The following is a 23,626-nucleotide window of genomic DNA, read 5'->3' on the forward strand; positions in this document are numbered from 1 at the left end:
TGCAGTCTCCATTCCTTCTGATGACTGGTGGGCTCAGGGGTGTGGATGAGTGGCAAGATGTGAAAGATGACACACTTTGTGTCGAGCACATATATGAGCGAAGGAGGCTCTAATGTGCTGCCTTGTAGCTTAGCAGTTCCCTTCTGTCTGAGATGTTTACAAACGTTTTGTAAAAGAGCAATTCCTTTTTAAGTCAGGAACCTCTCTGCCCCAAGTTCCTAGCACACTTCCTGACCAGTAGTTGAAGGTGCTCAACAAGTGTTGTGGAAGGAATGAATCCTCAGAAGGAAAAGAAAGAAAAACAGGTTGTGGCTACAATTTTCTTTGAACAACACTGTGTTATTTACTGCATAGTCTCTGATAGTGGAAAATTTACTTGGGTGAAATACAAATACAGCATCCTGTTGACTTCTGAGAAAGTCCATTCGTTTTAGGAAAAGCCCTCTTTCTCTGTCTCCTGCCTTTTTTCTTTCATAAACCAGGTTCTTGGGGAAGAAATACAGACTCCACTTTAAAAGATATTAAAAAAAAAAGATAGAAAGAAACATAGGGAAATAAAGGAATTCAAAAGCTTTTCAAAAGTTGTTGACCTGGAGTGCTGGAGGGGTCTAAAATCTTGTGGGAACCCATGATCTGACAAGTTTACTTGAAAATTCTAAGTAAACACACTCAGCTATCCAAGATCTGCTTGCACGACCGACCCTTGAATGAGTAACATAAGGTGAAAGTTCACCTGGCCATGATGGGGAGTTAATTTTTTATTAAGAGTATTTTAGGAAACGAAATATTCGTACTATACTTGACATTTTCCTCCAATAACAAACTGCTTTCTGTCGCGTTAAGGTGAACTGAAGTTGGCGGAGCCCATTGAGCGCATGGATGAACATCTGGGGACTTCTCCCAGCTCTTCCTTGGGTCCATAATTGAATTTTGGGGAAAGGAGGAGCTAAGCTTTGCCAGACTCACTTCAATTGACCAGTTTAAGCTGCAAAAGAAAGTAGAGCATTTCTAAACATGTCTGCACTGCATTTGCGCCACAGTTTACAAGATCAAGGGACTTGGGCCATCTCCTTTTGCTTTTCAAAGAGTGTGATGTGGCTCTGAGGGGACTAGAGTGCGCTAAGTGTCCCCCAGTCTTGCCCACTCACACACCCACACACACACACACACACACACACTCACACACACACACACACGGACACGCGAGCTCTCTCTCTCTCTCTCTCTCCTCTCTCTCTTGCATAGGAGCATTTCTTGTCCCCCCTGACGGTACTCAGCAGAAGCAGTTTGCAAACTCCAGCCCCTGGGAGAAACATTTCCGCTCCTGCACCCCGCCCCCCACTTCCCGCCCTGGGCACGCGGCTCACTACTCTTGGCCTTGATTAAACTTAAGCGCCTTCCGGGTAGTTTCTGGGCAGAGATCAGCTCGCCGCTTGTCCCGTCTCTGTAAAGGCGCCTCGGCCGCCGTCCCCAACGGAAGGAGGGTCCCAGCCGTCTCCAGAGCGGGCGGCTGCGCCTCATCGCTAGCCAGTCCGGCCCCCACTGCGCCTCCGGGCGGAGCCAGGCCGCCCCGCCCCCAGCACCCCCCTCCCCTCCTTCAAACTATAAAGTTCCCCTTTCGAATCCGACCTCGGAATCTCACCACTTGAACTCAGCACCACGCGCCACCCTCAGCGGGGAGTGAGGTAAGGTCCCGCATCTGGGAGGGATGCGAGGCTGGCTCCTGCTGGGTCCGAGAGCAGGCCTCGAACTCCGTTCTGTAGGAAGGGCAAGGACCCCCCCCCGCAGGACCCCAAGTCCTAGACAACGACCCCAACTTCCCCCGCCCTCGGTCTACAGAAGGCCGGAGAGCGTGAGGGGCCCCAACGGCACGTGCGGAGCACCCGACCGGGCCGCCAGCCCCGGCAGTGGAGACGCAGGTGCTGCGCACGGGACACTGGAATCAGGAGCAGCACATGACGGCTGTCAGTGGACCAAGGCGCAGCGGCGCTCTCTCATGGGACCCTGCTAGTCAGCTCCCCCAAGAGGGACCCCAAGTTCACTCTTCTGCGCCCCTCTTTTCCGGGGCTCAGATTCGCCGCCGTAACTGGCGCACGGTCCCGGGGTATGGCAGAGGGGCTGGCTTCTCGGGAGCCCTTGTTTTGCTGCCTGCTTCTTCCCCGGCTCAGATGCTGGCGCAGCGGGGCTCTACTGTCCCTGAAGCCTCTAGATAGGCCTGCTTGGTTCCCCACCCCCTACTCCCCCGGAGCTGGCGAGGGTCTGCGCTCTCTTGGGCCAGAGGTCTGGAGAAGTCTGTGAAGGTCGCGTCCCAGGATATCTAGCTGAGGATAAAGTCCCGCGCACGCCAGATCCCCAAGGAACTGGCAGCGGGCTGGAGTGAGGGGCTGGGACGGAGGGGACTGTGGCTCCCCAGAGCCCTGGGAGAGGGCACAACAAACTGGGACAACGTGTGTGGCGCGGTTGGAGGTCATAGTCTCGGTGTCCACAGCAAGTGGGGGCGCGGTGCCTCTGTGGACCGACGGCACGTCGGAGTGGCCGGCTGCGCTTGGGGTGCGCACTATCCGCTAAGGGACTTTCCTGCCAGTTCTGAGCATAATGGGGTGCGCCGAGCTCCGCTGCGCGGTGGTGGTCGCGGTGGCATCTCTAGGCCGGCGCGGCTGACCTGCGCGCCCCTCTGGCCCACAGCGTCCGGAGCGCGCGCGGGGCATGAACCTGGAGGGCGGCGGCCGCGGGGAGTTCGGCATGAGTTCCGTGAGCTGTGGCAACGGGAAACTCCGCCAGTGGCTAATCGACCAGATCGACAGCGGCAAGTACCCGGGCCTCGTGTGGGAGAACGAGGACAAGAGCATCTTCCGCATCCCCTGGAAGCACGCGGGCAAGCAGGACTACAACCGCGAAGAAGATGCGGCGCTCTTCAAGGTCACGCCGGATGGGGTGGTGTGGGGATACCACTTGGGGTGGGACCGTCCCGCAGGTGTCTGCGCCCACAGGGACCTTGGAGAGGGGAGGAGCGAGGCTGCAAGCTCTCGGGCCAGGGGTCTCCTGGGAGTCAGGGATCTCTGGAGCTTGCCTCGGGGGAATGGTCAGGGAACTGAGCCTGAGGATGCAGAGAGAGTTCTCAGTGCGTCCCCATTTTCCAGCCCCGAGTTTCACTAACTCTCTTCTTTCCACCTAAGACTTTCTGCGTCTTTGAGTGCGCACCGCTCGCCTTTGAGTCTTCATCCCCTTCTCTAGAGCTCTAACGGCTGTGCTCTGCTTTACCCCCTCTCTTCCTAGTTCCTTTTCGCTCTTTTTGTGTCCTTGCGTCTCTTTCTTTCTCCTGGTTTCCTCTTCCGAGTTTTTCTCTGGGTCTACCCACCTCTCTTTCATTTGGGGTCACTCTCTGCATCGTTCCCCCTTTCTGGGAATGTCTTTTTCTCCCCTAGCTATTTGCCTAGTGAAGTGTGCGTTAGGCCCCGCCTCCTGTGGGCTGAATGGGAAAGGGGACTTCCTTTGGGCTTTTGCCTGCAGAGGCCTCAGAACCTCTGACCATCTGCAGTGTAGTGGGGAGTTCCTCCCACCCTCACAACACCCCATCCCTAGTTACAATCACATTTGGAACATTATGTGGGTAGAACGCATCCCAGGGTTCTCAGCAACCGGTCCTGCTTTTTGTCAGATCCCTTTTTCATGCCCAAGGACGTTCAAATCACAAGGGAGTCTTCACTCAACCATGTTAGGCTGCAAATGAAATGCCATAGCTTAGGAGCCACCTGCTGTCTTTCTGTCCCAACTTCTGCATAACTATTATATCTACAGCATGTAAATCTAAGTACTGTTATTAAAGTAGAATTCCCAGATTATTCCTTTAAAGACCTGTGTTTTAACTTTATTCCCTCTACATTATTCCCCACTAGGCTTGGGCACTGTTTAAAGGAAAGTTCAGAGAAGGCATTGATAAACCAGACCCTCCCACCTGGAAGACACGCTTGCGATGTGCTTTGAACAAGAGTAATGATTTTGAGGAATTGGTTGAGAGGAGCCAGCTGGATATCTCAGATCCATACAAAGTGTACAGGATTGTTCCTGAGGGAGCCAAAAAAGGTAGGGCAGCCTGATGGCCTGAATTTGAGTCTCAGCATATGTGACTTGCCCTGTAGAAAAGCTGCGTTTTATCCTGGGCAACACTTCTCTCATTTCCATGTATTTATGTTTTTATTTGGTCTGCTTGCCTCCTGATGCATGGATAGACCTTGCAGGCACATTACCTATTTTCTCTGGTTCATAAGTTAAACTTCTTGTGATATCCATCTGAGATAACTCCTAAGAATCCAGTATCTCTTGGCCTCCGTGTGTGTGTGTGTGTGTGTGTGTGTGTGTGTGTGTGTGTGTGGGGGGCTAAATTACTAAAAAAAAAAAAAAAGGAAAAATGCTTTAGAAGCTCCACTTATCCACTTATCTATCAGTCTTTCGTCATTAATCAATGTGTAGGTTACTATTACAATCCCTATGTTGTTCCTATTTACAGTAATAAAAGATACTTTTTTTCTAAGTGAATATATAATTTATTTAACATTCAAACTTCATTAAGGCATGTGTAATATGGAAATTTTACTGGCGGTTTAACCCTACCTAGGATATAATTGCTTGCTAGGGCTTAGCAACAGGGGCAAGTTCACAGTTAATACTTATTAAATACTTTATTTAATAAATACCGAACAAAATGCACTCAGGTGCTTTCTAAAAAAATGGAAACAACACTGTCTTATGCTAGTTTAACATAATTGGCTGATTTAATACAGTACTTAAACCTTTAGTTCACAAATACATTATTAAATGATAGAGCATATCTAATACAACCATTTCTACATGACTAGGAAATAAGTTTCTAAGAAAGATTTAGCAGACCCCATCTTTTATACCCACCCCAACAGTCTAACTCTAAAGAGGATAAAGCAGGTGACTTTCCTCACAAGAGCTCATGACTAAAGTCATGTTGCTATCAACATCTGTATTTCTGATCCATTATGAACATTGAGGCAAGATTAAAATTTTCCCAAAGAAAGAAGCACAGTGCACTTTGTGATCACCTGTTCAGCAGCAGCAAGCACAACATTCAGAACTATCTCATCCCAGGAATTAAATACGGTCAGCCACATTCACTGGCATTTCTTCCACTGTAGTATTATAGAAAGTCTCAAGGTCACAAAAAATTCTCTTGTCTTCTTCAGTAACAAAGTTTATAGCCACATTTTCCCTCCCAAATCGACCCCCTCTGCCAATTGTGTGCATATAATTTTCATTATTTGGTAACCAAAGATACTTATTGAACATTAATCCCACATGCCAACAAGTCAGTGGTAATCAGAACTCTGCTTGACCCTGATGGAAATGCCTTTATGATCACATCTCTCTCCTTCTGGTCCATGTCACTATGCTGTGCAGAAACTAAAGTCTCTAGCATACATTTCCTCAGTCAGCTAGTCCACTTTGTGCCTTGTGTTGAGAAAGGTATCAGCAACCTGTGTAATCATCTGTGTCTCATACAAGTCACAAAGTGTCTCCAACTTCTTTTCCTCTCTTTCAACATTACTATAAAACGGTTTGATTCCTTCAAGGATCAATTCTTTTTCCTCCAGAATTTTAATTGGATCACTCATGAACTTTTTAGTCACTTCTAACAAATCAGATGACATTGTAGAGAATACTTGGATTCAATTTTTTTTAAATCCCATAGGTTTGATCCTTAAACCCTCCATTCAACATTTCATCTGCTTCATCCAAAACAAACATTTTGATCTATTTGGGAGAAAGATATCTCCCGCTTAACATATCAAATGCTCTCCTTGGAGTACCAACAACAATATGTAGTGCTTCAGTAGTTTTGCATTTCCTGTCAAACATTGGCTCCACCAACACAGGCGTGACAAGTTGCTCCCATATATTCTCCAAATGTCATAATTACCTTTTGGTCTGTTGAGCCAATTCTCTGGTAGAGGCCAATACTAGTGCTTGAGTTTCCTTGAACTCAATCTCCAACTGTTTCAGGATGGAACTATCAAATGTGGCTCTCTTGCCAGTACCTGAATGAGCTTGAGCAAGCACATCATACTCTTTAATGCAAGGAATAATCACTCTCTGCTAAATAGCTGAAGGCTTCTCAAAACCATAACATAGACACCCCAGAAAAAGGATTCCTTTCAATTCATATCATCAAAGTTATCAACAATTTCTTTTCAGTTGCTCTCGATGGCACCATTGGGGTCCATTCCCTCAGTGCCACCATGTTCTCTTTGTAATCAGTGGAGGTACCAGACATGTTCAAACAAACCACTCAGCACTCAACTGAAAAGAAAGGTCCTATTTTAGAGAGGAAAGAATTGCTGAAGGTTCATTAAAACTCCAATTCCTAGATCCTTCAGCTCCAGATCATGACTGTACGTGAGAGTGACGTCCTCACTCCTTGTTCCTAGCACCCTGCACAGATAGCTGTACTCCTCACTCCTCTTGGGAAATCGTTGCTCTGCACTCCCAGGGCTGGTGTCCCACAGGTCACAGAGGGAGTCCACACATTCTGTGTCCACTCTGCTCTATAGAATCATTGCTCAAAGACATAGAGTAATAGCAGAGCAAAGCTTTGCCTGAGTCAACTTCTGAAAATGGTATTTGTCAACAGTTTGTATTCTAGGAATTACATTCTCAGGTTTGTCTTTCTCCAAGACTTGGCGTTTGATTGTTCCTTTTTTCATACTATGTCATCTCCCTTTTTTCAACCTCTTAGGAGCAAAGCAGCTCACCCTGGAGGACCCCCAGATGGCCATGAGCCACCCGTATACCATGGCGACTCCTTACCCTTCACTGCCTTCTCAGGTACAGACAGGGACACAAAGCTTCGGGGGTGGGGGCAGGGGAGAGTGCATGGTGAGGATGAACAAGCGCACAATCCAGTGACACAGTGTTTTTGTTATGACGTAACCTCATTCAACTCATTGGCATAGAGTCAGAACTGACTCATAGCTGACCAGCCCTGCAGTGGGTTTTCACGGGCTGTACATCTCCTAGGAGAATATTGCCTGTCCTCTCCCCTCAGAGCAGCTGGTAGATTTGAACTGCCAGAGAGACTCTGCCTTTGGGTTGGCAGCTCAACTCCCTACTCCTACCTAGGCCGCCAGAGCTGTAGTAAAACAGACAAAAACCTCTCTTGGTCACTGAGCGAATATCTCACTTTCCAAGTAGTTCCACTTAGGGGACAATTGGAGGTGGCTGTCTAATAAACACATTCCTCCTGTCCCCAGAATCTGCTGGGAAACGGACGTTCTGTTAAAGTGAGAAAGTTTGGAAGCAGCGCTGTCATGTGAAACCACAGGGCAGCTGACCTCCTCAGCATGGCCTAAGTGAATTACATCTCTGTCTCATTCACTTTGGTGGGTGAAAGGAGGGCGTTTTTACTGCGTGTTTCTGGTGCCAGATGTAACCATATGACAACGCTTTACATGAATCACTGCTTGGCAACAGTGTGTTGATTGTGTTTTTGATATGCCATGGCTCATTTCCACCTACCGCGATGAGCGGCTCGCTCTAGTGTCTTTTGGGATGATAAATTTCTTTTATTGGCAGCAGAATACCAGACCCCTCGAGGACTCTGGCAGGCTATGAAAGCCTTCCTCCAGTGGCTGTCTGCAGAGTGGGTTGCTCTTCACCTTAGCTCAGGCCTCATGTTCTCTTCACAGGTCCATAACTACATGATGCCGCCCCATGACCGAAGCTGGAGAGACTATGTTCCCGAGCAGCCACACCCAGAAATCCCCTACCAGTGCCCTGTCACTTTTGGGCCCCGAAGCCATCACTGGCAGGGCCCCACTTGTGAAAATGGTAAGGATCTTGGAGGCTTAATCTCTGGGGTTTCTCAGTTACCACCATGAGGCTGTGGTCTGTCCTCATTAGTCTGTATAGTTAAAATCCAGCTCACCCGCCTTTGAAGCAGATGGCAAAGGTTTCCATTTTCCTATGTCCAAAGTCAAATCCTCCACTTTACACCAAAGGCATCAATCTAGTGGTTTATTTTTTTTCCATTATCTGATTAATAAGTTAATTTTTTTTCAGCCTGTGTATGAGTCACAAATTTTGTTTTTCATCTTGGGCACTAAGTGATGGATTTGGGCTGGCTTTCCTCCTGGGTTGTCACTTGATACTGAGGACCACACACTCTTTTTCACTGGTTTCCATTTTGCCATCTGTAAAATGGCCATACCACAGCTATGTCCACACCCCATTTCTGAAGGGATGTTAAGATCATTGAGAATATATTATTCTCTTGAGCAAAGATGGCGTGTCCTTTGTGATTGTTCTTGATATCAGAAAGAAACGATAAACACAAGAGAATATGACTTCTGAAGGTGCCCATGGTGCATACTGTTGAGTCCCAAGGAGACTGGGTCCTTCTGATGAGAAGTGGTGGCATATCCTCTGCCTCAGACATTGTATGATATCTCTCCACAAAAGTATAATTTGTTTACGTGTAGAGCAATTTCACAAGGTGCGTCTCACATAGGATAAGCAAACATTTCAGGACACATCAGCACATTGACCCTTCCAGGAGTTCTAGGTATAGTTGTTCCTTTGATCCAGCCCTCTTACTCTGAATGAAGAATATTGAGCGTATTTTGGACTTATCATTTGATAAGTATCATTCTGTTGTTTTATTGTGATGTGTTTACAAAAAGCTCAAAATCAATTGTATTAGCTTTTCAAGAGTGCTTTGCAAGAAGGGCTAATTTCTATATAATAGTAAAGAAATTAGCAAATAGTTAACTCATTTTGAAATACAGACCTAGATCGCACACCATGTTGTTGACCTGCAATAACTTTCATGAAGATGAACAGTTTAGAATTGTCCAAATGGATGGAATGATTAGAAATATATAGGAACATGGCTAGCACCAAATGAAACAGTAGTAAAGTTAGGTCTACTGCATAATCCTTCTCGATTAATGTTGACATTAATGGCTGTTGTGAGCATTTCCTGAAGGCATACACTATACCAGTTGTGGTGCCAGCAAGAACTTTCGTTTTCTCCTGTGCCTGCAAATGGCAAGCAAAGTATATGTGAACAAAAAGTGTTTTTAAACCAAACTTGGTAGTCTGTACTCTGCTGTGCATGAGCTGGGTGGAGTGAGTCTCTCATTCCTTGGAGCCCATGATTCCTCACTTATTCCCCAAGGAGACAGGCTGTAGTTTCTCCAAAGCAGATGTTCTATGAACAGAACAGCTTGCTTCTGCTTCCACCTGCTCTGGCTTCTCCAAACGTAGATGGCACCTGCCCTTACCTCACCCCAGCGTTCTGTACACCATGAAGCCTGGAGTGCGGTGGGCCTGGGCAGGCAAAGTGGGCACGTACAAGTGGATGTGCATTAGGGGTGCTCCTCCTCAGCACAGGGCAAACACTCCCCAATGGTGTGAGCTCTCTGTTAAGATATTATTTGATTTTCATTTGCAAATGCAGGTTGCCAGGTAACAGGAACCTTTTATGCTTGTGCCCCACCTGAGTCCCAGGCCCCTGGAATCCCGATAGAGCCAAGCATAAGGTCTGCTGAAGCCTTGGCGCTCTCAGGTGAGTGCCGCGTCCCAAGATGCACACCCACACGAGCTCCCTGCCCTCCTCCCTGGATGCATCTGCAGGCAGTTGGGGAGAACGTCCCATGAGCACAAGGACCTTAGGCATTGGACACACTTGGCCTGTGGGGTCTTCAGATGTGTTGGATGGGGTGTCCCTGGGCACAGCGACACTGCCTGCTAGCCTGGAGCAGGTGTCCCCATGTCCTAAAGCTCCACAGTATCCTTATTATACATACCTGTCATAAACAGTCTATGATTCTGATGCATTTCCAAACACTAGTTTGTGCTGAGGAAGTTCTGTCTGCCTAGTGCATAAGGAGTTGCATTGCCAACCCAGAGATGGGAAGTTCAAACCAGCCCGCTGCTCTGTGGGAGAAAGATGAGCAGTCTTCTGTGTGATTCACTGTCTCTGAGAACCTGCTAGAGGGTCAGTTCTGAGTCGGTCCCTCCTCAATGATAATGAGAAAATGAGAGTTTGGTTTGAGTCTCTTTCAATTCTCTGTTGGTATTGCTCTCAATGCCCGGTAACAAATCAATAGTACAGTTACGTTTGCTGAAGTTCTTTGATAGTATGGTCAATGGCAAGTTAAAGTTGCTAACCTGAAGGTCAAGCATTTCTAGTGAGTCGAACCCACCAGCTGCTCCTCAGGATAAAATGGGCATTCTCCTCCCATTGCAACTTAACAGTCTTAGAAATCCAAAAGGGGGCGGGGGGGGGATATGGGTGGGAGTAGACTTGACAGCAAGAGTTGGAGTTTGAATTTTGAGTTTCTTTATGCCCAGAAGGGCCCCGCTTCAGTTAGGACACTAACATGAATTTTAATTTCTTACAAAAGCAACTCATCCAACAAATTGTCATCCTTCTGGGTGTAGCTACACGTCGCTGGCCTCTTTCTATTTGTAGCTTTTAAGTGCCTAATGGTAACAGGCAGCAGTCTTCAGTGAACCCTGAGATGTTGTTCAGACAAATATAAATTCAATTTGACTTCTAGTTCTGAAAGAATCCCTGCACTGCAGAGATTGGAACTATTTTGATGAGGTTAATTTCAGATGCTCTGCCAAGGAGGATGCCTCAAGGTACATTAAGCATATTTGCTGTATGAAGTATATTAAAGCATGAAATAGATTATTTTAAAATAGGATTTGTATTCTGTATTATAAAGGAATAGCTGAAGTTCAGAATTCTCCCCTTACCCTGCCCTCATTAAAACCTAGTGATGCTGTTGTTCATTGCCCTTGTGTCAGAACTAACACATTGCTGCCCAGCCAGCAGGTTTTCAGAGACTCTGAATTACAGAGGAAGAGGCTGCCTATCTCTCCTCTGAACAGCAGCTGGTAGATTCATACCCTCGCCTTTGGGGTGACATTACAACTCCTCACCTACTAGGCCACCAGAATTCCCTTATACATGAAATAATCAGCCTGAAGGTTTTAGAGAGACAAGAGCCGTCAGCATTTTGCCTGCCCACGGAAAACCGGAGTTGTATTCTTTCTGTACCAGAGTTGGCTCTTTCTGATTTCAGAGTCCTGACTACGTGACTCTGCTGTCCATGAAGGACTGAGAATGCTGTTGGGGAGGACCGATTTCACAGCAGTAGGCTGGGGCTTGTTTCTAGAAACTTTCAAACCCTTTTCTTGAACACGTAGGGCTTGTGTGGGTGCCTGAAGAATAGGAAATAAACAGCTGTTTCTGTCACTGTGACCTCATGATTTCTGGTGACATTAAGTGAAATGAAACCTGCCCTGAGAGTCACCTCGAATGGCCAACCCCCACTCCTCACCCACGAAACCACCTCAGCCGAATGGAGGCTTGAGACAATGTGGGCTGTGCAAGGCTCAAAACCTGCCACCGAGTACTAAGAGGATTTCATGGATCGCTCTCTTTCTGGTTTTTTGTTTTGTTTTCACTTTTTTTTTGTTGTTTTTCTCATTTGTAATATGGACTAATTACTGTCTTTGAGCATAGAGTACTAGAAAAGTGAGTTTTCCCTTAGCTATTAATTCCCATGCCATTTTGGAGGGTTGGGAAGGATATTTAAGATGCTGGCCATCACATACAGTTTAGAAGATGCCTGTAGGCTTACCTTTATCCCTGAGGACCACTGATAAACTAAATAAGTTTCTTAAATAAGCACAATTTTTAGCAATTAATGCATCCCTTTTAATAGTTTTTAAAACATCATTCTCAGGTTTATTGTCAAACTTAGACACACACTTTGACAAGATTCAACAGACTTTGTATAAAATGTTGATTCCAAGAATTTTTTTTCTCATTGACTCCTTCCTACCCATAAGAATTCATTTAATGAAACAACTAATTTTAATTTTTAAAAAGTCAATAAAAAGTGTTTTTGTTATACCTGAAAAAAAAAGAATTCATTTAATGATGAAAGTAGTTAATATTCAGGGTAGAAAATGGAATTCAAAATGAGGATAACAAAAAACAGAGATCACCACTGTGAAGGTGGTGGTGGTGTTGTTGATTGCCTTTGGGTCGAGCACGACTCATGGCGACCCCATGAATAAAAGGCCTGAAGCCCCTCTACAACTATCGACATTTATCAAAGTTCATAGAGTTTCCAGAGGCATGTTATTTAGGAAGTGGATGCCACTCCTGCTTCCAAGCGGTGTCTGTCCTTTCTAAATTTCACTGTATACGCACTTACATATATACTATTATTTTTTGTCCTAAATGATATTATTATTTTAGGGTGATTTCAGATATGAGGACACACTTATTTTATGAACACTGTTGTACTCATTTTGTTAATAGAAACTAAACTTAGGGTTTACTTCCTTCAAAACTGAAATGTAGTGTCATGTGTAAAAAAGAATTCTTCAGTGCTGTATGTCTTAGCACTAAAGCATTTTAGAAGACTCATGTTGTCAGTAATTTTTTTAGTAAGTTCTTAAGTGACTAAGTGGGTTTATCAGTGCTTATCTCTAATGTAGTTAAATCTTTTACATAGAATATAGTTTAATAAAAGGTATGCTACCTCCCTGAGAGTTCATGGCCATATAAATTAGGAAAATACTGTGCTAGAAAAAGCTAATGAGGTCTATTTTTTGTGTCGACTGTGGTGGCCAGGGAGCTTCTGATTTCTTCACAGAACATTGTGTAATACTTTTGTTGTTGTTAGGTACTGTTGAGTTGACTATAACTCAAAAGCAACATTTATGATCAAGAAGTCAGAATTTTGTCCTATCCCACGCCATCCTCAGCAAGCCCATTGTTTGAGTTACTATGCCAATCCATTTCTCTTTCCCTGACCTTCCACCTTTCCCAGTATGATGTCCCTCTCCAAGAACTGTCCCCTTCTGACAAGTATGTGATAGGAAATGTCCCCGTCCTTCCCTCTAAGGCGCACCTGGTTGACCTTCCTCCATGTAGACTTGTGTGTTCTGGCTGCCCATGGGATAGTCAGGATCCATTAATATTCCACAAGGTGTACTTTTTCTGGTGGTGATGTGTAGGGTGTTCAATATTCACTAATATTTTACAAGGCGTGTTCTGTCTGATGGTGTTTGTCCACAGGGGGTTTGTTATCCACTAGTGTTCTGTGAGGTTTGTGCTGTCTAGTGGTGATCTGTGGGGTGTTCAGTATTCACTAGTGTTCTACGACGTGTGTTCTGTCTGGTGGTGATCTGTGGGGTGTTCAGTAACCATCAGTGTTCTACGAGGTATGCTCTGTCTGGTGGTAATTTGTGGGGTGTTTGGTGTTCACTAGAGTTCTATAAGGTGTTCTCTGGTGTTGTTCTGTGGGGTGTTGGGTACTCACTAATGCTTTACAAGGTGTGCACTGTCTTGGTGGTGATCATTGAAGGAGATGCAGTCCTCTGTCTTTGTCAGCACTAATGTGAGCTCTCTGTCTAGATTGCCGACTTCACATCTGCTTGTACTACCGGGAGATGTTGGTGAAGGAGTTGACCACTACAAGCCCTGAAGGCTGCAGAATCTCGCATGGGCATCCTTTTGACGTCAGCAACATGGACCAGGTTCTCTTCCCCTACCCGGAGGACAGTGGCCAAAGAAAAAATATTGAGAAATTGCTGAGTCACCTGGAGAGGGGTGTGGTCCTCTGGATGGCCCCTGATGGGCTCTATGCCAAGAGACTGTGCCAGAGCAGGATCTACTGGGATGGGCCCCTGGCCCTGTGCAGTGACCGACCCAACAAGCTGGAGAGAGACCAGACCTGCAAGCTTTTCGATACACAGCAGTTCTTGTCAGGTAGAGCGCCTCCCTGCCCCCTTGCTGAGGACCTCAGTACTTGTCTGTCTTGGTTGCTTTGACTCAAAAGCAGCAGTTTTTCTCACATCTTCTCTGACTGGGGCAACCTTACGGATAACAACATAACGTCAACCAGTTATTGTGCTATATTTATGATTGTTGGTGTAGTTGAGTTCATTGTTGTATCAAGTGTTGTTGTGTGCCGTCGAGTTATAATTGACTCATACGTGACTCTCCAGCAGGTTTTCAGACACTGTGAATCTCACAGGAGGTGGACATTGCCTGTTTTTCTCCTGTTGAGCAGCATAGAGTCGAACTGGCTGTCCTTGGGTTGGCAGTTCAGCTCCTTACAGTACCAGGGCTCCCTACTTGTCACTGAAGCTAACTTTTCCCTGATTCTATGTAAGCATACAGGTTTTTGCCCCACTGGTTGATTTGTACTAATCACATGCCCAGAGTAAGCAGACAAAGTCTTCTGGGGAGCATTGTGGTTGCGTTTCTTCAAGTCTTATTTGTTGTGTTCCTTACAGTCCACAGTCTTGTCAGAGTGCATTTCTCAGTGCCATAGTTCAAATGAAATCATCAACTCTTCTGTCTTCCCTTGTTATGGCTCAGCTTTGGCACCTATGTAGGTAGTTGGAAAGCCCGTGGTTTGTGATCCAAGGGAGAATGGAGGTGGGTAAGGCACGAGCCAGCAATCTTTGGTCTATTCCCTTCTGAGCTCTTGAGTCTTTTCTGGTCCATTCCATTCAGCCACCACCTCCTTCTGCTGCCTTCCTCCTGGGAAGAGATGGAAATAGACATCCAGATGAGATCGCTCAGATGAATAGCTTCCTAGGATAGCTTTGTAAATCCCATTTCTCAGCAAATAGGCATTGATTAATAAAGTTCCCTCTTACCAGCAGTGTGACCTCAGAACGTGTTATCTGTTGATGTTTACAGTATTTTAAGATTCCTAAAGAACTGGTAAAAGTCAAAAGTCTATTATTATTCACGTTCTTAGTTATGAGATCTGTCATCCTTTTGCAAAACACCTTACAGCATGTGGAACCAAAGGTGGAGTGTTCTGAACTGATTTTGCAGAGGGAAAATATGAGAATGCTTGAGGCATCTGAATGATATGAAAGTTTCAAATAATTTTCTCAGTACATTCCCCCACCCCCACCCCAGTGTTTATTTTAAAACTATGGCTTTTAGCCCTGGACTGGCTTTTGTGACGACACTGGATGTGGCCTTGTTTGAAGCTTTTTCTGGAGTATTGATCTTGTTGTCTAGCAATCCAAGACTTCCACCAGCACGTTGCCAGGTCTCCTTCCTATTCCTCTTCCTTCACATCTTCTCCAGTGAGTTCTTCCTTTAGGTACACCCAAGGCTTCTCAGGTGCAGCCTCTTTCCCTGACGATGCTGCTGAATCTGCTTCGGAATAAGAACATCAAGCATCAACATTTGCTTTGCTTATTAGGCTTAAGTGTACATTTTCTAAAGCTCATCCGCGTCCTCTGTTGGTGTGCCGAGCACGTGTCCTCAACTAACTGACTTCCTACTCCTGACGAGCAACAGGAGTGCAGCTTTGAGGGATGGTTCTGAGAGCCGCCAGGCACCAGTCAGCAGTGCCTTCTCTATGAACCTGGTGGTGCTGAGGAAAGGCCTTGGGAGGGCCTGCGGAGCACAGGGCACCCAGTCTGGGTTGCACTGACTGGTGGAGCCTGAGTGGTCTCACATCTTGCAGGATAATCCTACAGAGAACAAGCGTCCCCAGAAAGCAAGTCTCTGTGTCTCAGGTCTTCGGGCTTTTGTGGAGACACCCCAGGAATATGACTCTTACTTTCCTGAGATTCTCTCACTATTCACATTTTTAGAATAGGACCATCCTCCCATTCTAACTGTAGCTATCATTTCGAGTCCTAGCCATGGGGCTCCATGGTGCAGGGGACACAGGTGGTGTGGCAGGGTGTTCTTTTCTTCCTCTATAACCTTTGCCTAAAATGTTCACTGAGATTCAGGGAGGACCCTGTGGACTTGGAAATTGCCCCTGGCAGGCCAGCAGCCGGGTGGTGAAGAATTCTCACTGAATTCCTCATTCTCTTGCTTGCCACTCACCTCAGCGTGGTTGGCATGGCCTCAAACCACTGGGGCTGTGGATGATTTTATACATTCTGAAGAAGTGCGTGGTCTGACTTTAATACTGGAAGAACTTAGCAGGAAGTCAGATACTCAAGTGAGTTAGCTAGAAACTTGACTTCAGTTGGGGAGGATAGTGGAAATCTTTGATATCTACCCATTCAGGATTCGCAGACTGCAGGGGACAGCCCCAAAAGGCTTCCCAAGAGAATATGTATCTGATAAAGATGTGTCACACTGCTGTTTTATAGAAACTTGAGCAGCTACTGTGTAAGCTGTTTCTTTGGGGACGTGGCATTTCCTTCTGCAGAAAGAGCCAGAATTGCTCACCTTATGTCTTCTTGAGTGCGGGTTCAGGGACATTGACGTGACTTAGCACTGATCTCCCAGCAATGTCTCAACCTCTGATGGAGGTCCCTAGGATGGGGTGCTGATGGTGAGATGGTCCCTAGGGTGGGGTTCTGGCCGTGGGATGGCACTTCACTGTCCCCATCTCAAACCATCTTCTGTCCTAGAAGATGGGTGAAGAGCCCTGTCATGTGTGCTGCTGGGAGTAACTAACTGTTCGCGAAGTCACTTCAATGAGAACATTCTCTGTGGTGCCCTGATTCTTGAAGTCATCTGGAATCTGGGTTATGTGGGATCAGTGGTTTGGGATGAGGGTTTAAAAATAATCCTGAAACATTCCAGAAAATTCTGATTTTGTTAAATGGATATTTTCTTTTTCTTTGTATACATTGTGCTTTGGCCTCCACATGGCTTTCCTCTCCCTCCTTCACTCCATTCTGCTCCTCTTTTTCATCCTCATCAGTTCAGTGCTCTAAAGCAGTGTTTGTATTTTCTCAGTTCTGTGCCCCTAAGAATTAAATGGAAGTTGGGAACTTATCTGTGCAATTTTGTACCACAGTTTGAGGGGAACAAGAAGTGAAGACCACACTGCCCTCTGGTCTTCAGAGACTGCCCTGAACGGTAACTGGGGTATTTGGTGATGGGTCTCTGACACTGACTCTCCTTCTGTGGGTTTTCTCAGAACTTCAGGCATTTGCGCATCACGGCCGCTCCCTACCACGGTTCCAGGTGACCCTGTGCTTCGGAGAGGAGTTCCCAGACCCACAGAGGCAGAGGAAGCTCATCACTGCCCACGTGAGTGTCCCTTCCATGCCCATTCTGTCTGATGCTCGACTGGACTGTGGGCAGAGGCCCAGTGAGGAAAGTCCTCCTTCAGGATTGAGTGTCAGGTGCCCAGATCTGGCCTCACCCCTGCAGTGTTCAGCACACAGCTCGCTCCCTCCTCCCTACAGAACCTGCTAGGGCAGGGGTCTGAGAATAACTGCTTCCAGGGTCCATCCTTTTGTCCTTTTGATGGACATTCCCATGTACCCATTTTGTAAAGATTTAAAATCATTGCTGCTAAATATGCTTTTTATCAAATTCCCCACATTGAATATCCCTTTTAAAATGTGACCCAGCTGACCTCAGTTTGATGGGGGAGGATAAAAACATTTCGCATTTAGGAAATTGTGTCTTCATTTGTGTATTTTATATCCTCCCATTTCCCTAGTCTGCTTTTCTTTCTGAATTCTCAAAACTCACCTCATCACAACCCTCCCCTGGACTAATGAGACTGTAAATATTTCTGGGAGGAGATGGCTCATCTCCCTTCCTCAGAGTAGCTGGCAAATTCAAACCGATGGCCTCTTTGTTAGCAGTATAACACGCTCTGCTCAATGCCAGCAGGGCTCTTTGTTTAATTGCTAGAAACCAACAGTTTGTCAGCTAGAAGCAGCTCTATCTGTTTAATAGAACTGATGCTTAACTGTAGCAATCTCTGAGACTGTTTAAGATATATTAAACTATGGCAAATAAACTTTTTTTCATTAAAAAAGAAATACTTATAAATAGTTCACCATAGAACATAGTCATGAATACTAAATAATTTTGGATTTCTAAAGTTTGCCTTAATGTGTAAATAATTAATAGGCAATGGGAGCTCTGGTGGCCTAGTGCCAAGAAGCTGCACTTCAATACCAAATGTGCACAGTTCAAATCCACCAGATGCTCCCCTGGAGAAGGAGGGGCAATTTCCTCCTGTGCCAGTCAGATCCAATTTGACGGTACACAACAAGAAAAAAAAAAGAAGAAAATAGAATTACTGGGCACTTCTCATTTCTCATTGTTGTCATGTCAGAACCAACCCATACTTCCACCATGGCAGTAGATTGTATCGTACGGGAGATTGCCCATCTTTCTCTCTCAGAGCTGATGGATTCGAACCACCTGTCTTTGAGTTGGTATTGCAACTCTCTACTGATTAGGCCTCCAGAGCTCCCAAATAGTCATATCGGTGAGTAGGAATAGATAAGAAATAATTACACCAGATGAAGAAATTCAGCTCTGATTTTAGCTAATGAATTTTCTTATTAAAAACTGAATTTGAAAACAAACTCACAATTTCCTTCACTTCTTCCTTTTTTAGAGACCAACCAACCAACCAACCAACCAACCAACAAAAAAAGTATAATCTCGTAGAGTTTTCTCATAAATGCTGTCCAGTTTACATAGAACTGTTAAGTATCACTTAAGAAGTCAATAATAAATGCCTACGTCAGCCTCATTTTAAGTCTGTTTTTGTAATTAAAAGCTCTCCTCTAACTTATATGAGTTTGGGTTCCTCAGGCAAGGCTTCTCTGAAAACATTCCCAGTGATTCTAATTGATTATCACTCTTAATTGGTTGGATTGAATTCATTTCAGGCATGTGAGAAAGCCTACCTCTGAGGGATGTCTCAATATAAATAGCACAATTGCTGAGGAATACTGGTGTTTTGTTTTCACAGAGATTGTGAATTTAAAAAAAAAAGCTAATTACAGAAAGATGAATGATTTTTTTTTTTTTCTGCAGTGGTCTAATGTATAACCAACCATATCAGATAAATTTGGGATTGGTTAGCTTTTCTCTTTCCACAAAAGCAATTTTGTGGACATGCTTTTTTGTTTCATTCTTGGGTTTAGAAATCATTCCCTTGATCTAGGAATCTTAAACCTTGGCGATAAGTCTCATATCCTTATCTAAGTGCAGTTATGGAAAAAACCCCTATACTTCACACATTAATTTGATAATTTCCCCTACATTTTTTTTCAATCTACCTTAAATGTAAATTTCAACTGATTGCTGATTTAAAAGTTCTTAGGTGCTTTCAAGTGACCAACAGATCTAAACCTAGTCCTACTCTGCACAGTCCTCATTATTTCTGACATACACTGTGGCAGGATTAAGCCATCTTCTTGAGAGTTTTCCTCTCTTTCTTTAACCCTCTACCTTTCCCAGCATGATGTTTTGGTTTGGGTGCTTTATCCCCAAAAGGACTAGCTCCTCCAAACAACATGCCCAAAGTGTGTAAGACCAAATCCCACTATCAGATTTATTTGTTCTTTTGGCAGTCCATGAAATATTTGGTATAATTCTCCAACAGCACAATTGAAAAGCATTGATTTTTCTTTTGTCTTCCTTATTCATTATCTGACTTTCAGATGCATAGGAAGCAATTGAAAAATACCATGACTTGGATAAGGTGCACCATCGTCTTTAAACTGTACTGTCTTTATTTTCATTTCAAGCAAAGCACAAACAAGCAGATTCTGTTTCTAGGTATATATATATATATATATACTAACATAAAATTAGTTCTTCAGGTAGCTCCAGATATAAAATGCTTTGATGTTTTATAACATTTAACTTTGTATTTATTTTTACTGTATTATAAAATATTTAGACTTTTCACATGATAAGTTAACTAACTGCAGAAGGTTCGAAAGAATATCTCGGTAATGTCTTTTCAAATCTCTTGTCAAGGTTGAGCCTCTATTCGCCAGACAGCTGTTCTATTTCGCTCAACAAAACAGTGGACATTTCCTGAGAGGCTATGACTTACCTGAACACATCAGCAGCCCAGAAGACTATCACAGGTCCATACGCCACTCTTCCATTCAAGAATGAACTGTTTCAAGACAAGAAACTTTTGCTTCCTTGTAAATATCTCACTTACACAAAGTATGGCTGGCTGATCCCCACTCTTCCTTTTGATGAATTTGGAAATGGAGCCTCAGGTGAGCAGCTGCTGAGACCTCAACTAGCATATATCTAGAAAAGCTGGAGCGTCTGAACTGCTGAAGAACTCCTTATTGTGACGGAGTGGAGGTCTTCCAACACGGTTGCAGGTTGATGTCAGTCCACTGTAGATTTGCATCATTGATGAGAACAGTGAGTGTCGAGCAGGCACTGTGTTGACTTGCTTGCTGTCTGCTGTTGGCTACTTCTTGCTTGAAGACTGAGAAAACTTGTGCTTCAGTATTGACTTCTAACATTAGTGTTGTACCATTTCTCAGGGAAGTAAATTCTAAATTTGAGGCTTTTGTTCACAGAAGAAATTTACTAATATATGTAGAAGCTGTGTTCCTTTGGGAAAAATATTTGCTAATAGAAGGAACTGAAGCTTTTGACCCAGATAATGTTGAACCAAGAAACTGGTCCATCTTACCCAGCCCACCCCAAGATCTCCCCCAGCGAGAAGCTCTCATCTGGGAGGAAGGCGGGGCCTTTCCCCCCCACCCTGCTCATGGTGTCTCCCACTTGCTTGCTTTCTTTGGGCTCTCCTGGAAACCAGGTGCTAGACTGACTCTATCGCTATTCTCTTAAACCGAAAAGCATTGGAGCTACCGTTTGGTGGGACTCTTTGATTGGTTAGCAGTTTGAAACCACCAGTTTGAAAGATCTCCTAAGGTCACTCTCCTCCCATAGAGATTTATGGCCTCTGAAACCCAATGGAGAATCGTCTTGAGTCAGTTCAACTCAATAGTGGGCTGATTTTTGGTTTGGGGAGGGACATCTTCATTGATCCTGCACTGTAGTGATGGCTTGTCAAGATACTCTTGTTTTTCTTTTAGTCTCTCATTGTTCATAAATTATTGTTAAAATATTTTCCTTGAAGAAAATCAACAGCCCGAGTACTAAAATTCATTTTTTGAAACTCAAGTGATAAATCCCTGCCTGTTTTGTTTGGCTTCAGTTAGCTCTCCATGGCAACACCACAGGGGAGGAGCCAGAGTTTGACAAATTGGTGAACTCTGTGAGGAAAAGTGATGACAGGACTCAAACTTGTTGCATAATTGCAGAATCAGTGGGCTGTTTTTGCTTATGTTTGTATATTATATGCTTCCTCATGCCTCTGATGGTTTGTCAGGACCTTCAAATTCCTGGGCTTTTCCTAAACATGTTGTTGGATTGGTGGGTTGTTTTGTTTTGTTTTGTTTTTAATGGAATCACAAAGATCTCTACTTGCTTAAGTAAATCTGATCACTTTTGTTGTTTGTTTTGAAAAAAGTTCAGATATTCTGACTGTGATGATGGTGTTCTAATAGGTTCTCATGTTGCAAAATAGTTTGCTTGTTTTCTGTCTCAGCCAAACTTGGCAGCTCAGAGATAATTGGTAGTCCTAACTGCCTATGTATTTTCACCCACTCAACAAACGTTTATTAAATGCTTACTGCATTTGTTCTCGTCCCATGCATTGACAGCCTCTCAAAACCTGTAGGAAGGTCAGCTGTGAGTAGATTTCAATTCAATGGTGGTGAATTTTGATTGGTATCTCTTGTTATTGGTTATATGCCATTGAGCTGCTTGTGACTCACAGTGACCCTATGTATACCAGCTCTGAATCCTGCTGTCTTGAGCCAACCAGTCACTGTCTCTGACACATTTACCCCCATTACCCTAGTCACTGAGTCAATCCGTCTCATGTCCCTTACGTTAATTAGACAATTATTAGCCTCATCGGTAGCTTGTAAGTTATCGAGCGGTGAATCTTTTGGACTTCATTTTGTACTTCATTGTTAAAATGAGTTGATAATGCATATTCATTACAGCTAATGTGAACAGTATGCTTCCAAAACTCAATGCATTGCTGTCAAGTCAGAACTGGCTCATGGCTGACCCTCCAATGGGTTTTTAGAGACTATTGGAGGAGATGGCCTGTCTCTCCCAAGAGCAGCTGTTGGATTCAAACCACCAGCCTTTGGGTTGGCAGCTCCTTACCCACGAGGCCACAAGCACTTGCTCTGGTCTGAAGGTGCTCACAGTACATCAGATAGCAGATTCCTCCTGGCTTCTCACTTTTCTAGACACGCTCAGAAACATTGCGGGCACGAACCTGCAGTGCTCTTTTGTTGGGTACCCACCCCCCTTGGTAGGAACACAGCTTACCTCATTCTTTTGACAAGCACTTAGCGTTCCCCAGTAGCAACAAGCAGCTACTCAGTGTAGTTTAAGATAGTTCGTTAGCACCCGGAATGGGTGCGTTCAGTGAACTGCAGTAAGTTACACATCTTATAGATGCACAGTATTTTGGGGTATATTATCCTACAAGGACGTGAAGCAACATTAGGCACTGCTGTGACTCCGGACCCACACACAGATTCTGACGCCACACATCAGAGGTGTTTTAGAGCAGATGGGGGGTTGGATACAGAGGCATCTCTTGATTTCGCTTGCTCTGCGAGTTCTCTTCTTTTAACATTGTCCTGCTTTTCAAGTGGGGCTGCATCCCATGGAGAATGCTGTTTGTTTGGATCGCATCCCCTTTCCTTCTCGTTACACCTGTTTAGTTGACCCTTTTAATGCATTTTAATGTACAAGTGTTTCAAGTCTGTTGCTGTTGTTTTAAATACAAACACTCAGTTCCACACCTCCTCCCCCTTTTCAATCTTCTCTGATCGTGTTCTCCCTATCCCCAGAGGGGACTGGTTTTCTGAAAATGATGAGATTGATGATGGCTTTGTTTTATCCCTTGTCCCCCATAGTCACTTGGCAGGCTGTTGTATCACTTGCCTGGCAGTTTTATCACTCTGCATCTGAGTCTCTCTTGCCTCCTGGTGTGGCCTACCCCATGCTGGGCACCTGGACGTCTGCTCCTCCCTCCAGCTGCGGCTGACACTGTCACCCAGCACCTTGTGTTCAGAGGTCTGGAGGAGGACTAGAGGGGGAGCTGCTGGAGCCTGCAGTGGGGGAGCAAGTGGAATCAAGCATGGGGCGGAGGGGAGGTGCACAGACCAAAGCTCCTCAAGCCTCAGCTCCAGCTGGGCTCTAGACTTGGAGGGGTCAATGGGACCTTGCAGACCCTGGCCACTCGGACATCTGGGCAGCTGCATGGGCAGCTAGTAGAGAGGCAATGTGCCCACTCCAGCAACCTCACAGGTGGGCAGTACTCCCAGAGCCACGTCCTGTGGATGAGCCTTGTATATAATCCAATTGTGCTTTCTGCTGTAAATTTCTTTTCAAAGTATATTGTTAGTTTTGATATTCTAGTGTTTCTAAGTAGTTGAAAAATAAAAACTTTTTTTAAAAAAACATGATTTGTGTGTGTTTGTGTGTGACTGTGATTTTTGTTGTTGTTGCTTGCACTTCATAGTGACCCTGTGTACAACAGCTCTGAACCCTGCTCCATAGTGTGTGTTATTAGACACCCTGAATTCTCATCTTGATGGTTTTTCAATTACTTCCTCCTCTGTGAAACTTGGTTGTCAAGCAGCTTGGTAGCTCACTTCCTTCCTGGTTGCATGTGTCCCTGAAATCAGATCTCAGAGTGTTCAGCTAGTTAAAGCAAAACAAAACAAAAAACTGCAAAAGTGA

General features: G+C 44.8%; 1 protein-coding gene and 1 pseudogene across 1 annotated transcript; one reads left to right on the forward strand and one right to left on the reverse strand.

The window, feature by feature from the left end:
• The first annotated feature begins 2,706 nt into the window (after positions 1 to 2,706).
• On the forward strand, positions 2,707 to 19,939 carry IRF4 (interferon regulatory factor 4). Its single transcript, XM_006888700.1, has 8 exons — positions 2,707 to 2,919; positions 3,897 to 4,083; positions 6,761 to 6,849; positions 7,710 to 7,851; positions 9,482 to 9,589; positions 13,469 to 13,822; positions 16,974 to 17,086; positions 19,796 to 19,939. Exons 1-8 carry the CDS (start codon positions 2,707 to 2,709, stop codon positions 19,937 to 19,939), a joined length of 1,350 nt encoding a protein of 449 aa, XP_006888762.1.
• On the reverse strand, positions 5,119 to 6,298 carry LOC102859702 (annotated as a pseudogene).
• Positions 19,940 to 23,626: the final 3,687 nt, after the last annotated feature.

This window comes from Elephantulus edwardii, unplaced genomic scaffold (assembly GCF_000299155.1).
Source record: "Elephantulus edwardii isolate Elephantulus edwardi_28Jun2011 unplaced genomic scaffold, EleEdw1.0 scaffold00071, whole genome shotgun sequence".
NCBI lineage: Eukaryota > Metazoa > Chordata > Mammalia > Macroscelidea > Macroscelididae > Elephantulus > Elephantulus edwardii.